Below are 13,770 nucleotides of genomic sequence, written 5' to 3'. Positions count from 1 at the left end.
CCTTCTTTCCTTCTTTCCTTCTTTCCTTCTTTCCTTCTTTCTTTTTTCTTTCTTTCCTTCTTTTCTTTCCTTCCTTCCCTTCCTTCCTCCCTGCCTCCTTTCTTTCCTTTCTTCCTTCCTTCTTTTTTCTTTCATGAGACATATTATTTATTCAATCTAAAGAAGACATATTTGCTCTTAATTTTTAGTACTGAAATGTTTTTTCAAGTTTGATTGAAAACAATATAGAACATCAGTACACCCACCTAAACTTGTTTAGTAACTATTTACAGTTAAATGAATTCATTTCAATGAATAAAACATTATCATGTTTTTGACCTCACTCCTTTTCTCATAGAGCCCCCTCCTTCCCACCTCATTGTCTTTCTGGTTTGGCTTCTGCCATACTGCTCCCGCTAGTATGGTCTTACCATCACCTCCTTATCTGAGGCAGAATCCCAAGCCCCACATGAAGAAATCCTGCTTTTTAGTTTGATGGTTAGAAGACCAGTAGATGTGACACCTTCATCCTAAACCTGTTTTGGTCGTGTGACCTTAGACATGTCAGCTACTTTCCCTCTCTGAGGTGAGGCTATCCACCTATCTTCTCTGGTTAATGTTTTTCTCTTCCTTATTTGTGTTTCCAGATATTCTGAGAGTTACCTCTCCCTCCATCTCATATTTTCTCTTTCTGTATATCATATTCTCTTCTGGGGAAAAAAAGAGAGGGGTGGAGAATAGAGGAGCTTTGATGAAAGGGGAAGGAAACAAACATTTATTAAGCACCTTACTATGTGCCAGGCACTGTGTTAAATGCTTTTACAAATGATCTCCTTTGAGCCTCGTAACAGCTCTAGGAGGTACCATTATTCTCATTTTACAATTAAGGAAACTGAGGCAGAAGAGGTTAAGTGACTTGTCCAGGCTCACACAGCTAGTAAGTATCTGAGACTGGCTTTGAACTCAGGTCTTCCTGACTGCGAGCCCAGTGGTCTATCCATTGTGTCACCTAGCTATCCAATTCTCTTTGTGAAGAGAAGAAAGGAATGTTGAGGAGAGGAAAAAGAAAATGTTAATCAGAGAAAAAAGACAGGAAGACAAAAGAGGAAATGATGAAAGGGAGAAATAAGAGAAAGAAAATTAGAGTGAAAAGGAGAAGAATGAATGTGGATGAGTTATTGAATCAATAAAGTACAAAGTGTCCAAGTGAAGGTGTCAGGTCACAGGGGTCTGATGCTTATGATTTTGGGTCATTTCTGGATGGACTTTCCAGGGAGAAAAAGACAAAGGTGACAATAGTCATATGTTGGCAGATGTGTCCGTGGAAGACACATAAGGTGACTCTCTTTAAGTTGGCAGGGTTCCCATCTGTCCTGCTTTGCTATGACAATGATTTGTCTCTCTTGGTCTTAGGTCAGGTGGCCGCCGGATGGCCAAGGTCGTCAAGAACTTCCTGTACGCCCAGAAGGTGCAGGACCCTGTGGAGCTCTATTCTGACTGGTTAAATGTGGGGCATGTGGATGAATTCCTCAGTTTTGTTCCTGCCCCTGGACAGAAGGTACAATATCCCCAGCCTCTTCTTTCCCTCCTCAGCTTGGATGACTACCATGGTAACTGTAGATAGGCGAATTTAAACAAACTAGCATCAAGTTATGTGTTCTAGAACAGTAAGAAAGGCAGGGCTAGTGGGACTTTGTCCAGGGTGCTGAAACCAATAGGGCACATTTCCTGCCTTTGTCTCAAGATCCTCTATAGACCCATGCCACATTGCCAAAACTACCCCTGGTCCTTCACCAAGTCCTGGCCATACACCAAGATGCTCTTAACTCTCCTTGGGCCTGCCTTGCCCTCACCTTCTACCAGCCAGTGGTTAAGAGTTGGGGATTGTTGCTCCCCTTCTGTAAATTGAGGAGGTTGGGCAGAATTAACTTTAAGGATTCTTCCATTTCTAATATCCCATGTTCTAAGGCCCCTCCCAGCTCTGACATTCTGTGTTCTAAAGCCCCTCCTAATTCTGACATTCTCTCTTCTAAGGTTCCTCCCAACTCAAACATTCTAGGTTTCAAGGGCCCTTCCAATTATAGATCTGTGACTGAAGTGTCCTCTCTCCCTGGCAGGGTTTCAGGCTGCTCCTGGCCAGTCCAGATGCTTGCTTCAAACTCTTTCAGGAGAAGAAAGATGAAGGCCATGGGACTGCTGCCCAATTTGAAGGTGAGTTGCTATTAAACATAATCATATCTTGTCCCTTTCATCTCTTGATCTCTTTGTGTTTCATAAACATTGCTTAATCATTGGGTCCAACATTAACATACCACCTACATCTAAAGATCTCTTGGGATGTGGAACAAACTTTAATTAATCCCCCAAACATCCCTGTTTGGGAGTGAAGGATAATGATTCTCTCTTTATAGGGGCAGGGATCTGCGGAACAGAGAAGCTGGTTAACTTGCCTGAGGCCATGAGACATATTGGTGACCCTTTGGGGAATTAGAACCCAGAACTTGCATGTGCTTTCCCAGATATCAAATCCAGGATCATAGGATCATAGTACCATAGATAGCTTTAAGGCTTGATGGGACCTTAAAGGCCATCAACTCTGACCACCTCCTTTTACAGATGAGGAAAGTGAGACCTGGAGAGTTAGGTGACTTGGCTTTCTAAAATAAAATGTCTGAGGCAAGATCTGAACTCAGGGCTTCTGGGTCACACTATTTCCCACTCAAGTCACAGTCACCTTAGAGAGAGTCTTTTTTCTTTGAGATCCTTCCTCTTATATAAAAGATAGGGGAGAGATGGAAGGAGGCAGGAAGGTCTGGAGTGAAAAAGTAGAAAAAACTGGAGAGGAGAGGAGAGGAGAGCAAATATGAAGTTGGAAAGGAAAACATCAATGAATGTGGGGAAAGTGATGAAATGAAGGTGGAAACACTGGGACACTTTGGTTGTCTTGCTGTGCTCCAATTTGATTTGTGAGCTGGGATCAACCGTACTTTAGTTTATGTATTTGCAAAATAAGGCTGGAGACTCAGGAGGGGACAGAACCTATAGGAAAAGTTTTATTGAGTTGAACCAAATTTATTGAGTCCCAGGTTGTGGGATACCACCTCGACACAGACAAGTAGATTTAAGGAAATTTAAGGAGAGAATGTTAGCCTGTCTAGTACTTTTTGGTTCCTAGATCTGCCATGTAACATGTTAGTTGCCACTCCCAGGTTGGTGTCATCTATAAATTTGATAATTATTCCACCTGGACTTTCATTTAGGTCATCAATAAAATGTTGAAGAAGCACATGGTCAAAGAGAGATCCTTGAGGGGAGGGTGGCACTCCACTGTAAACCTTCCTTCGAGCTGAGATCAACCCATGAGTGGTTTCTTTCTGGGTCCAGCCTTTAACTGCTTCTCATTCCACCTCTTAACTAAGTCACCTCTTTCCATCTTTTCCACAAGGAAGAATGAAAGACTGGCAGATGCTTGGCTGACATCCAGATATGCCATGTCTGTGGCATTTCCTTGATCCACCTGTTTAGTCACCCTATGAAACAAGGAAAGGAAGTGAGGCTGGCATGTTTTTGTTGATGACACACTGGCTCTCCACGATCACCACATCCTTTCTTAGCATCCACAGAGCATCTCTTTAATAGCGGGCTCTAAAATTTTGCTAGAAATCCAAGTTGAACTCACTTGCCTAAAGTTTGAAGGCTCTCTCTTCTTCCTTAAAAAAAAAACTGGGACATTTTTGTGTCTGGAATTTTGAGACAGCTTTCCTGTTTTCCAGAGTTTTTCAGAAATCACAGACAACAGATTAGGAATCACCTCTGACATCTCTTTTAGTCTCCTAGAACATACATAGTTCATCTAGGCCTGGAAATGTAAACTCACTGAAGGCAGCTAAATGCTCTCTTACTACCTCCTCCCTTGTTCTGGATCTCAACACCCTATTAGCCATCTTTGTTTTAACCTTCCTGAGCTGAAGAGAGTTTTCTTTGGCAGAGAAAATAGAAAGTTAAGTAGTTCTGTCTTCTTTCTTTCTGTTGCTCATTTGATTATCCCATCTGCCATGAACAATGGCCTATCTCTCATTTGGCCTTTTAAAAATTATCATTAGCATTCATTTAATAATAATAGCTAATACTTTCATAGCACTTACTATGTGCCCAGCACTATGCTTTACAAATATTATCTCATTTGATCCTCACAACAACCCTGGGAGGCAGGCGCTATTATCCCCATTTTACTGATGAGGAAATAGAGACAAAAGAGGTTAAGTGACTTGCCCAGGAACACATAGCTAGTCAGTGTCTGAAACTGGATTTGAACTCAGATCTTCCTGAATCCAGACCCAGCGCTCTATCTGCCATACCACCTATCAGCACCAGTGCATTTTTAGTTTTAGCATTCATTATGTTATTCTTATAAGATTGCATTCATCCTCTGTTTTCTGCCTTTGCTTTTATCTTTTCAATATGCCTTTAAAATATCTGTGCAGGGGCAGCTAGGCGGCATAGTACATAGAGTCAGGAAGACCTGAGTTCAAATCTGGCCTCAGACACTTAACACTTATTAGCTGTGTGACCCTGGGCAAGTCACTTAACCCTGATCGCCTCACCAAAAAGCCAAAAACAAAAATCTGTGTGGATTACTTGATCACCTGTGCATTCTTATTAGTCCCTATAGTAAGCTTTTTGTTTTCTTCCTCATTGAAATTGTTCAGGAGCAGCTAAAGTGGCTCAGTGGATAGAACACTGACCCTGAAGTTGGGAGGACCTGAGTTCAAATCTGGCCTCAGACACTTACTAGCTGTGTCACCCTGGACAAGTCATTTAACTCTGTGAAAGAAAGAAAAGAAAGAAAGAAAGAAAGAAAGAAAGAAAGAAAGAAAGAAAGAAAAAGAAATTGTCCCTGTTTATGTCCTCAGAAGAGAGGTAGTGTGATGGAGTTAGTGTTGAGAGAACTAGCCTCAGAGCCAGGAAGACCTGGGTTCAAGCCCTGCCTGTGTGATCCTGGACAAGTCCCTTAACCTCTCAGTGTCCTGAAGCAACTCTCTAAGACTCAAGTCACAGCAAATGTGCTGACATGCCTTGATGGATGAAATTTCTTCAACAAGTAGTTCACTCTACCACTGAAATATTAGGTCAAGTACTTATCCATAAGTCTTCAGAATTCCTTCCAAATTCTTGACAGTTTCCCATTCTGTTTGGGTTGAATTTATTTTCCTCTAGGATATAGCCTCTCTCTAAACTCTTTGAAATCTTCCATCCCCAAATTGTGGGTTCACCTCAGATTGTGTCCGGCTTTTCTTCCCTTTTCTATCTCAAATTCTAAGATAGAGTAGTCTCTTCCCCCCAAGGTTCCCATAATTTTAGTCCCAGTGACTCATTTCATCTTTTTGGTCAAAATCAGGCTGTATCAGTAATTTCCCTTGCGGCTTCCTCCACCTTTTGAAGGATAAAGTTATTAAGGCAAACCAAAGATTGATTTGCTGCTCTGCTTTTGGCAAAGAGAGGTTCAACAGATGACTGTATAATTGAAGTACACCATTACTACTATGTTGTAGCTCTGAGCCAGATTTGTGATCTTTTTCATAATCTTTTCATCTATTTCCTCCTGCTGGCTAGGTGGTCTGTAATATATTCTATACGATGTTCCTTCTGTTTCTCACCTCATTTATCAGAGGCAGCTAGGTTGCACAGTGGTCTGGAGTCAGGAAGAACTGAGTTCAAATCTGGCCTTAAACTCACATTAGCTGTATGACCTTGGGCAAGTCGTTTGACTCAACAGCCAGCGCTCTCTCCATTGTACCATGTACTTGAGGTTGAATGTCTTCTTGGGTTCAGAACTTCAAATACAAAACAATAACAATAAACTTAGAGCCTTGCTTTAGGACCATTTCTATCTTAATTCCATGAAAAAAAAAAGATGAAAAGAAAGAAATTAATAGGAATAGGGACTAGACCTGTGATTTTATTGGTCTAGTGAACTTTACCAATACAGTTTATCACCTTCTCAAAAACTAATCATCTGAGAAAGTTGCCTAGAGTGCTGAGAAGGGTAAATGACTTGTCCAGGGTCATACAGCAAGTATGTGCCAGAGGCAGACCTTGAACCCAGCTCTTTCCAGCCATGAGGTTGGTTCTTCACTATGACACACTATCTCTCAAGACTTATAATAAAAAATAATATTAACAGATGACAGATTGCCAGACTACTGGTGTAGATATCAAAAAATCTTTGTGAGTTCAGCCAGTAAAATGCATTGGAATCAGATGCTTATCCCGGATTAACCTATTGCCCACAATCACTCAGACATCACATTGACCCATAAATATTTAAGAATGATGTTTTTAATAGATGTTGTTGTATCAAATATTGATAAATCTCCAAGCTGTGTGGAACAAAAATTTTCAAAATACTCAGACCTGGCATAAGAAATCAAACCCATGTGGGAACAAGATGAAGTCCCTATTCTTCCCATCACTCTGTGTGCTCCTAGAGTGGTTCGGAGAGTGTCTTCCATGAGACTGGAGATGAGCTCACATCCCAACACTTTTATTCAACTAGAAGAAAGCAGTTATTGTATCCATCTATTCAGCGGTGTTCAGAACATTAAATATAAAAGAACAATAAGAAGATAGTGACTTGTCCCAGGATCATTTCAATCTGGGCTACATTAAAAAGATGTGAATGAGATGATGATGATGATGATGATGACAATGATGATAATGATGACTACTACCATCACCACCACTACTACTACCACCACCACCACCACCTCCACTACTACTACCACTACTACTACCACTACTACTACTACTACTACTACTACTACTACTACTACTACTACTACTACTACTTCTACTCTTCCACAGGGATCTAAGGGTAACATTCGTACCTACAGAAGTGGATACTTTGGCCCGAGAGAACTCAGTTTAGAAAGTTTTCCTTGGATGGGTGGGTGGGAGAGGAGGTGTTCCTCAAAGAGGGAGGAACTTGCATTCCAAAAAGTGATTTTCTCCTATCCCTACCCCTGTCTCCCTGCTCTCTCCAGTCAGAAGATTTATTTCTGGCTCCCACCCGACAAAAGGATAGACAGTTTGCTGGGTTGGAAAGAGTAATGACAGGACCTTTTGTACATCCTAGTTGTGCTACTTACCAGCTAGCTATGTGACCCTGATAAAGTCACTCTTCCTCTCTGAGCCTCAGTTTCCACCTCTAAAAATAAGGATGTCTGATATCTAAAAAATACAGAGAATTGATACAATACCAAAAATCATTCTTCAATAGGTAAGTGGTAGAAGGATATAAGCAGTTTTCAAAAGAACTTAAAACAATAAATGATCAGATGAAAAAAATGCTCCGATCACAAATAGTAAGAATAATGTAAATTAGAACAACTTTTTAGGTTTCACTTAGAACCATGTGAATTGGAAAATATGACAAATAATGGGAATAATCAATGCTGGAGGGGCTGGAGGTAGGCAGGCACACTAATACAGCGCTGGTGAGTTGAGCTATGAAGAGGTCTAATCATACTGGATTTCACTTTGGCATTAAGAAAGGAAAGTGATTATATTGTTTATTCCCTTTGAGTCAGTGATCCCTCTACTGGGCATTTGACCCAACAAGGTAAAGACAAAAACAAACATCCAAGTGACTACAAAATATTCATAGTAGTATTCTTTCTCGTAACCACAAAGTGACTGCCCATCTGCTGGGAAATGACTGAAAAAAATGATGCATGGATAAAATGAGATATGATGGTGTAGTAAGAAAAGGCAAATATGTCATCATATATGGTCACCATATTGGATGGTTTCCCTTAATTGTATTTCTTTTTCTTTGTTTTTTTTTTAAAGGTTCAGTATGGGGGGAGGGCAATGACGATGATATAAAGACAAAAGACATCAACAAGACATTGTAAAAATAGAATGATGGTGTATGTGTATTACTTCTAGCTCTGAATTCCAAGACAAGGGTTTCCATCAGTGCAGGGTGTTTATACACTGAGAGTTTCCCAGACCGGTGAAATCACAAGTCTGAACAACAAAAAGGAGATGCTTCACCTTCACTTCCCACTGGAGATTTACTGCTGCCTCTTTCCTGCAGCCAGAGTTCGGCTCCTTTTGTTTCCTTAATCTTCCTACTTCATCTTGTCCCAGTTTCAGATCTCTTGTCTGGTCTCAGGACAATCCTGGTCCACATTAAGGAGCCCCATACTCAAGGCTGATTCTATGGCCTCTCTCTTGCAGGATTGAAAAAAGGAAAGAACAAAATAACCATTGATGAGATGCTGAATGACCAAAGCCTTAGGAGTGACAATCGCTATGCCCAGGTGAGGGCCCTACTGAGGTGCGGAAGGAGGGTCTTTGGAATGAGAAGAGTAATCAGTCTTGAAACTCTCCTCCTTTTGAACTGGTCTTACTGGCACTGTCCAGGGTACTTGGGAGAGCTTGTGGGAGATATGTGGGGGAGTATGGTAGTCCAAAGGAGACATAGGTCTTGCCTTCGGGGAGCCATCAACCTGAGAGAAAAGACTTTGTCTCTGCCCTTGAGTGGTTCTCAGCCTGAGGGGGCAGAGATACAGTCTTGGTCCTCAGAGAACCCCCAGTTGGGGGGTGGGGAGGAGATACAGGTTCTGCCCTCAGGGAATCCCCAGCTCAGTGAGGGAAGATTTAGTTCCTTCCCTTAGAGAGTTCTCAGTCTAAAGGGGATAGTAACCCCTGCTCTCAAGGATCTCTGAGTATGAGGAAGGAAGATATAGATTCCATCTCTAGAAATGTCCTACCCAGGAGGGACACACATAGTCCTCCAACTTAGGGAACTCCCTAAGGTAAAGGTAAAGGTGACCATGTAGATTCAAAGAACTAAGCTTAAACTGTGAAGTTGCCACCCTTCTATCCACAAAGGACAGAGCCATAACTAGGAATCTTTGTGCTCTTGGCAAGTGGCTCTCATTTTTGGTGTGATGAGAGACCATCCCCTTTAGTGACAGCAGGAAGCAAAGATCCTAGGATACTGTCTGCTGGGCCAATCGCTTCTGAGGAGGCCACTACATATGACAGGATGGGGGGCAGCAGAGTAGGAGGAGGGACATCTATGCCCACCCTCTTGTAGCTTACTATTTTATCTTATTATTCTTATTAATTAGGTGCTAAAATCTGTTGTACCTATACTGCTAAAGGACTTCGAGTGTTGTTAGTACCCTATAAATCAGGCACCCTGGGGGCAAAGTCCAAGTTGTCTCACCTTAGTTAGGGCTCTGAATGGAGTTGTTTCCTCTTTCTCTTTCCCCACTTTCCTTCTCCCCTTTCCCATAGCAACAAAGTTAGAGAGCACGGACCCTAGGATGATCAGGACTCCCAGGGTTAGGTGGGGTTTGGCTTGAATGTCAGGGGAGAGGGGGGTGAGGGAGGAAGAGACAGCTCTTGGGGAAGGGCTCCTAGAGTGGGTAAAAAAAAAATCCTGGGGGCAGGGAATGGATCTGGTGGTATTGTTGGGGAAATCCATTGGGAACTGGATCTGATAAGAAAACCAAAGTTCATCAAGGAGAGCTAAAGCTTATATCAACGGATTCCTATTGAGGGAATGTAATGGTAGTGGTGGGGTCCAGTGTGTGTGGGGAGAGGAAGACCTTAATGGAAGGAGTAGCCTTAGAATGGATCAGTGAGGTGAGTCTGTGGCAGGGTCTACTTTCCTAGCCCTATTTCCTCCCTAGCACAATGTGCTGGATATTCCCAGAAGCCACCTGGTCAGGGAACAAGAGCCCCCTTCCTTTCTCCACTTTTATTGGTGGGTGCCAGGGATTTAATGTAGTGGAAGGAGGATTTGGAGGATTTGGCATCCAAAATCCTGGGTTTGAATGTAAGCTCTGCTAGTGCCTCGCTGTGTGACCTTGAGCAAGTCACTTTCCATCTGGATCTTGGTTTTCTCCTTTGGAAAATGAATGGGTAGGAGATCAGATCATCCTGAAAGTTCCTTCTAGCTCTAGATCTGATGGTCCTCATTCTCTATTCTCGCCCCATCCACTTTACACTGACTCCCTCGGATCAGAAATGCATTGACTGGAACCGTGAGGTCCTGAAACGGGAGCTGGGCCTGTCAGAGCGCGACATCATCGACATCCCCCAGCTCTTCAAGCTCAGCAACTCCTATGCAGAGGCCTTCTTTCCTGACATGGTGAGGCAGCTGGCATGAGCTGTGAGGGGGAATCCTTCCTCTTCCCTTGGGGCAGGTCCCCATACTCCATAGTCCCCAGCTCCAGCAGAAGCAAGTATGGAGGGGGGAGGGAGAAGAAGCCTGAAGGAGGGGGAAAGAGTCTAAATTTTAAAAAAATTCAAAAAGTGACTTGGTAGAGTTCAAATCCGGCCTCAGACACTTGGTACTTACTAGCTGTGTGACCCTGGGCAAGTCATTTAACCCCATTGCCTAGCAAAAAACCAATGACAACAAGAACAACAACAACAAAAGTAAGTTGGAGGGAAGAGGTTAAAACATGGGAAAACCCAAAAAAATTGGGGAGAAAAACCTATTAAGGGTTTTTCCCCCTGTGAATCTTTTTGTATTTTTTCCCAGAATCAATTTCATATTGATTCATTGCCTCACTTTGGTGCAGTGAAAGAGGGCTAAATCTGGAGTTAGAAGACCTGGGTTCAAATCCTGGCCACCTGTGGGGACCTTGGACAAGACACTTGGGCTTTGGTTTCCTTAACTATAAAATGAGAGGGTTGGATAAGATGACCTCTAAAGTCCCTTTCAGCTCTGTGATCCCAGATGAAATTCAACAGAAGGAATTAGGGGTGTTTAGTTTGGAGAAGAGAAGACTGAGGAGGAATATGGAAGCTACAGTTGTCTGAAGGGTAGCCATGTGGAGGAGGGGATGGACTTTTTCTGCTTGGTTTCAGAGGCGGAATTAGGTGCAGGTGATGGAAGCTGTAGATAGGGAAGATTTCTCCTCAAAGGAAAAAAACCCAAATTCCTAACCATAAGAGCTCTCCCAAAGTGGAATAGGCTGCTTCTGGAGGTCATGGTTGACCTGTCCTGGAGATCTTCAAGGATAGAACGAATGGCCTTATTTCACAGATGGAGATTGGACTTCCCTAGCTGGCATCCTAGGGCCCTTCCAGTCTGAGATGCTTAATTCAGGGATCTCTAGTTCTTGGGCTGGTGGGAGTGGCGCTGCTTCCTCAGCTCTTCCCTGCCTTCTTACCTGCTTGGGAGGCTGAGCTCCCTTTTGCTGGCCAGGCCCTAATTAGCCAAAGGGAGCTGACAAGCCAGATGTGCTGATATGATCTCACTGGGAAGCAGAGGTCTTAGTGAGTGTGTCACTCCTGGGAGAGGCTGGGAGCTGATCTTATCAACTGAGTCCAGGAGCCCATTAAAGGCCTGGATTCCACTAGGAAACTCTCTGGGAATGTTCAGAGGCTGGGCGTGGGGGAGGTTCATGGTCTCATAGACTGTTAGAGCTGGAAGGGTCTTAAATCTAGTCCTGCTCTCCACTTTTACCATTGGGGAAACTGAGGCTCAGGAAAGGGAAGCAACTCACTTATGGTCACATACCTTGTATGCAGGAGAACCAGGACTTGAACCCAGGTCTCCTGTCTCATGGTTCATTGCCCTTATTATTATTCCAAACGGGGTGCCTTGAACCCAAAGGTAGACTCAACTGGTGAACTCTCACCTTCTGAGTACAGTCTCTATGTCACCTCCCCTGTCTCTTCCCATTACAGGTAAACATGATTGTCCTGGGGACGTTCTTGGGGATTCCCAAGCCCTTTGGACCCATCATTAATGGGCGCTGCTGTCTAGAGGAGAAGGTTGAGGACTTGCTGCATCCTCTGGGACTCAAGTGCACTTTCATCGATGATTACCTCTCCTACCATGTGTTAATGGGCGAGATCCATTGTGGCACCAATGTCCGACGGAAGCCCTTCTCTTCTAAGTGGTGGAACATGATTCCCTGAGCTGGCTGCCCTCCCACTGTCTTCTCCTTTCCCTCCTCCTCACAGGAGCATCAGCATGGGGAAGAGGATTACCCACCTGTCTTGGAAAGAGGCCACCAACAGCATCTGCAGCATGGGTGCCCAGTCACCAGGCCCTAAGCATCTCTCTAGGACATCACTGGAATTCTTCACTTTCTTCCTGGCGAAGGATGACCCTACCTGGCCCATTCAGTCTTCAAAGAAGATGTCCCCTCAGTTCTTCTTTTTGCTTTTCTCTCCAAATCCGATTGGTCCTTCTCACAGAAACTTAACAATCCTTGTACTCTATCCCAGACCTAAAGGGACAAACTAACTAACTTATTGTGTGTGTGTGTGTGTGTGTGTATGTGTGTGAGAGTGTGTATGTGTGTGTGTATGTGTGTGTGTGTGTGTGTGTGTGTGTGCCATGCTAGATGGGATCAGCTGGTGTGTTTTGATTTTTCCAGTTCCAGGACTCATGCGGGATCATGGAATCTTAGAGCTGGATAAGATTCAATGTTCCCATTTTATAGAAAAGAACTGAAGCCCAATGGGGAAGTGACTCCCCAAGGTCACACCTCAAGTTAACGATGGGAGCCACAGATCACAGAACCAAAGACTCTCAGAGTTGGAGAAGACCTGAGAATCCAGAATGAATGAATAAGGATTTCCCCTACGATACACCACAGGGGTCATCTACGGAGGCTTCTACTTGAATTCATCTACTGAGGGGGAGCCCACTCCCTCCTGAGGCCAGCCCACATCTCTCTGGGATAGCTCATATTCTTAGGAAGCTTTTCCCCAGCATTGGGAGTAAATTATCCTTACCACTTGCTCCTCTGCAGCACAGGTCTCTTATCTTCCAGGTTGTGGGACTAGCCTTAGCTAGAATCCCGCAGAACTTAGTAGTGTGGGTCCGGTACTGGCCAGCCTGCTGCCTCTTCCCGAGGTGGACCCCTTCCCAAAGCAGCCCCCTATGGATGTCTCAGGTTCTCTTTTTGCTGCCTCAGGGCACTCTGGTTCTCACTTTACCTTTAGCCCATCGAATGAATGAAGGGAAAGGTCCTACAAAAAACAATAACAAAAAATACTCCTTTAATAGCTAACTCTGTTCCCAGGCAGTGATTGCTACAATTTATTGGGGGGGAAACCTCTAATTATGGACACAGCCTGTTTCCGGCCTCAAAGTGCTGAGTGCTCTCAGCTGGTCTGGAGGATAAAGCCCGAGTCAAGTGTGGGTCTGGGGAGCCTTGGGAAGGGATGGCCAGGGCTAGGCTGAAGTTTCGTGTGTCCGGCTTGAGAGTAGGAGGCCTGTGTATTCCGAAGCAGCAGCAGGAGCCCGCACAGGCTGCTTTGAGCCTTGGGGCTGCTGGGACTATTAACTGAGTCGTCTTGGCATGGGTTTCAGAACTTCTTGACGACAAGAAGTCATCTCCATTTCTCTTTCCAAAGAGAAACCCTGGGGGGGGGGGGGGGGGAGATTTTCTTCCCCATCTCGCAAATGAGGGAATTAAGCCTCAACCTGAGGAAGTGACTTGTTCAGGGTCATACAAACAAGACGGAGCCCAGATCCGCACCCACATTTCCTGACTCAAAGGCCAGTTCTCTTCCCACTAAATGAGATCCTTCCAGAAGTGGAGGGAGGGAGACTCCAGATATTCAGGAAGGGGGGAAACACATTGAGTTATCTGAGAAGGCGGGGCTTAATTCCTTCTAATTGTCCTTAATTACTCCTCTTCTTTCTGTAGGCAGTGGGAGGGGGAAGGATCTTTCTAGGTCTCTGTTCCTCAGGGCCAGGACCCTGCATGTAGTTCCAGGTTTCGGTCTAGGTGGCCCAGG

At 44.1% G+C, this 13,770-nt stretch overlaps 1 protein-coding gene across 1 annotated transcript in view; it reads left to right on the top strand.

Moving 5' to 3' along the window:
- Window positions 1-13,759, top strand: part of PADI1 (peptidyl arginine deiminase 1) — a 58,689-nt gene extending 44,930 nt beyond the window's left edge. The window contains exons 12-16 of the mRNA XM_027842770.1: window positions 1,393-1,537; window positions 2,097-2,190; window positions 8,224-8,306; window positions 10,025-10,150; window positions 11,701-13,759. Coding sequence (XP_027698571.1) covers window positions 1,393-1,537; window positions 2,097-2,190; window positions 8,224-8,306; window positions 10,025-10,150; window positions 11,701-11,934 — 682 coding nt within the window. The 3' untranslated portion in view covers window positions 11,935-13,759. The remainder of the gene's footprint in view (window positions 1-1,392; window positions 1,538-2,096; window positions 2,191-8,223; window positions 8,307-10,024; window positions 10,151-11,700) is intronic.
- The last annotated feature ends 11 nt before the right edge of the window (window positions 13,760-13,770 follow it).

Source organism: Vombatus ursinus, unplaced genomic scaffold (assembly GCF_900497805.2).
Source record: "Vombatus ursinus unplaced genomic scaffold, bare-nosed wombat genome assembly UNPS02014884.1, whole genome shotgun sequence".
Lineage (NCBI taxonomy): Eukaryota > Metazoa > Chordata > Mammalia > Diprotodontia > Vombatidae > Vombatus > Vombatus ursinus.
The sequence above is the reverse complement of the archived record's forward strand: the minus strand, read 5'-3'. Positions and strand labels throughout refer to the sequence as shown.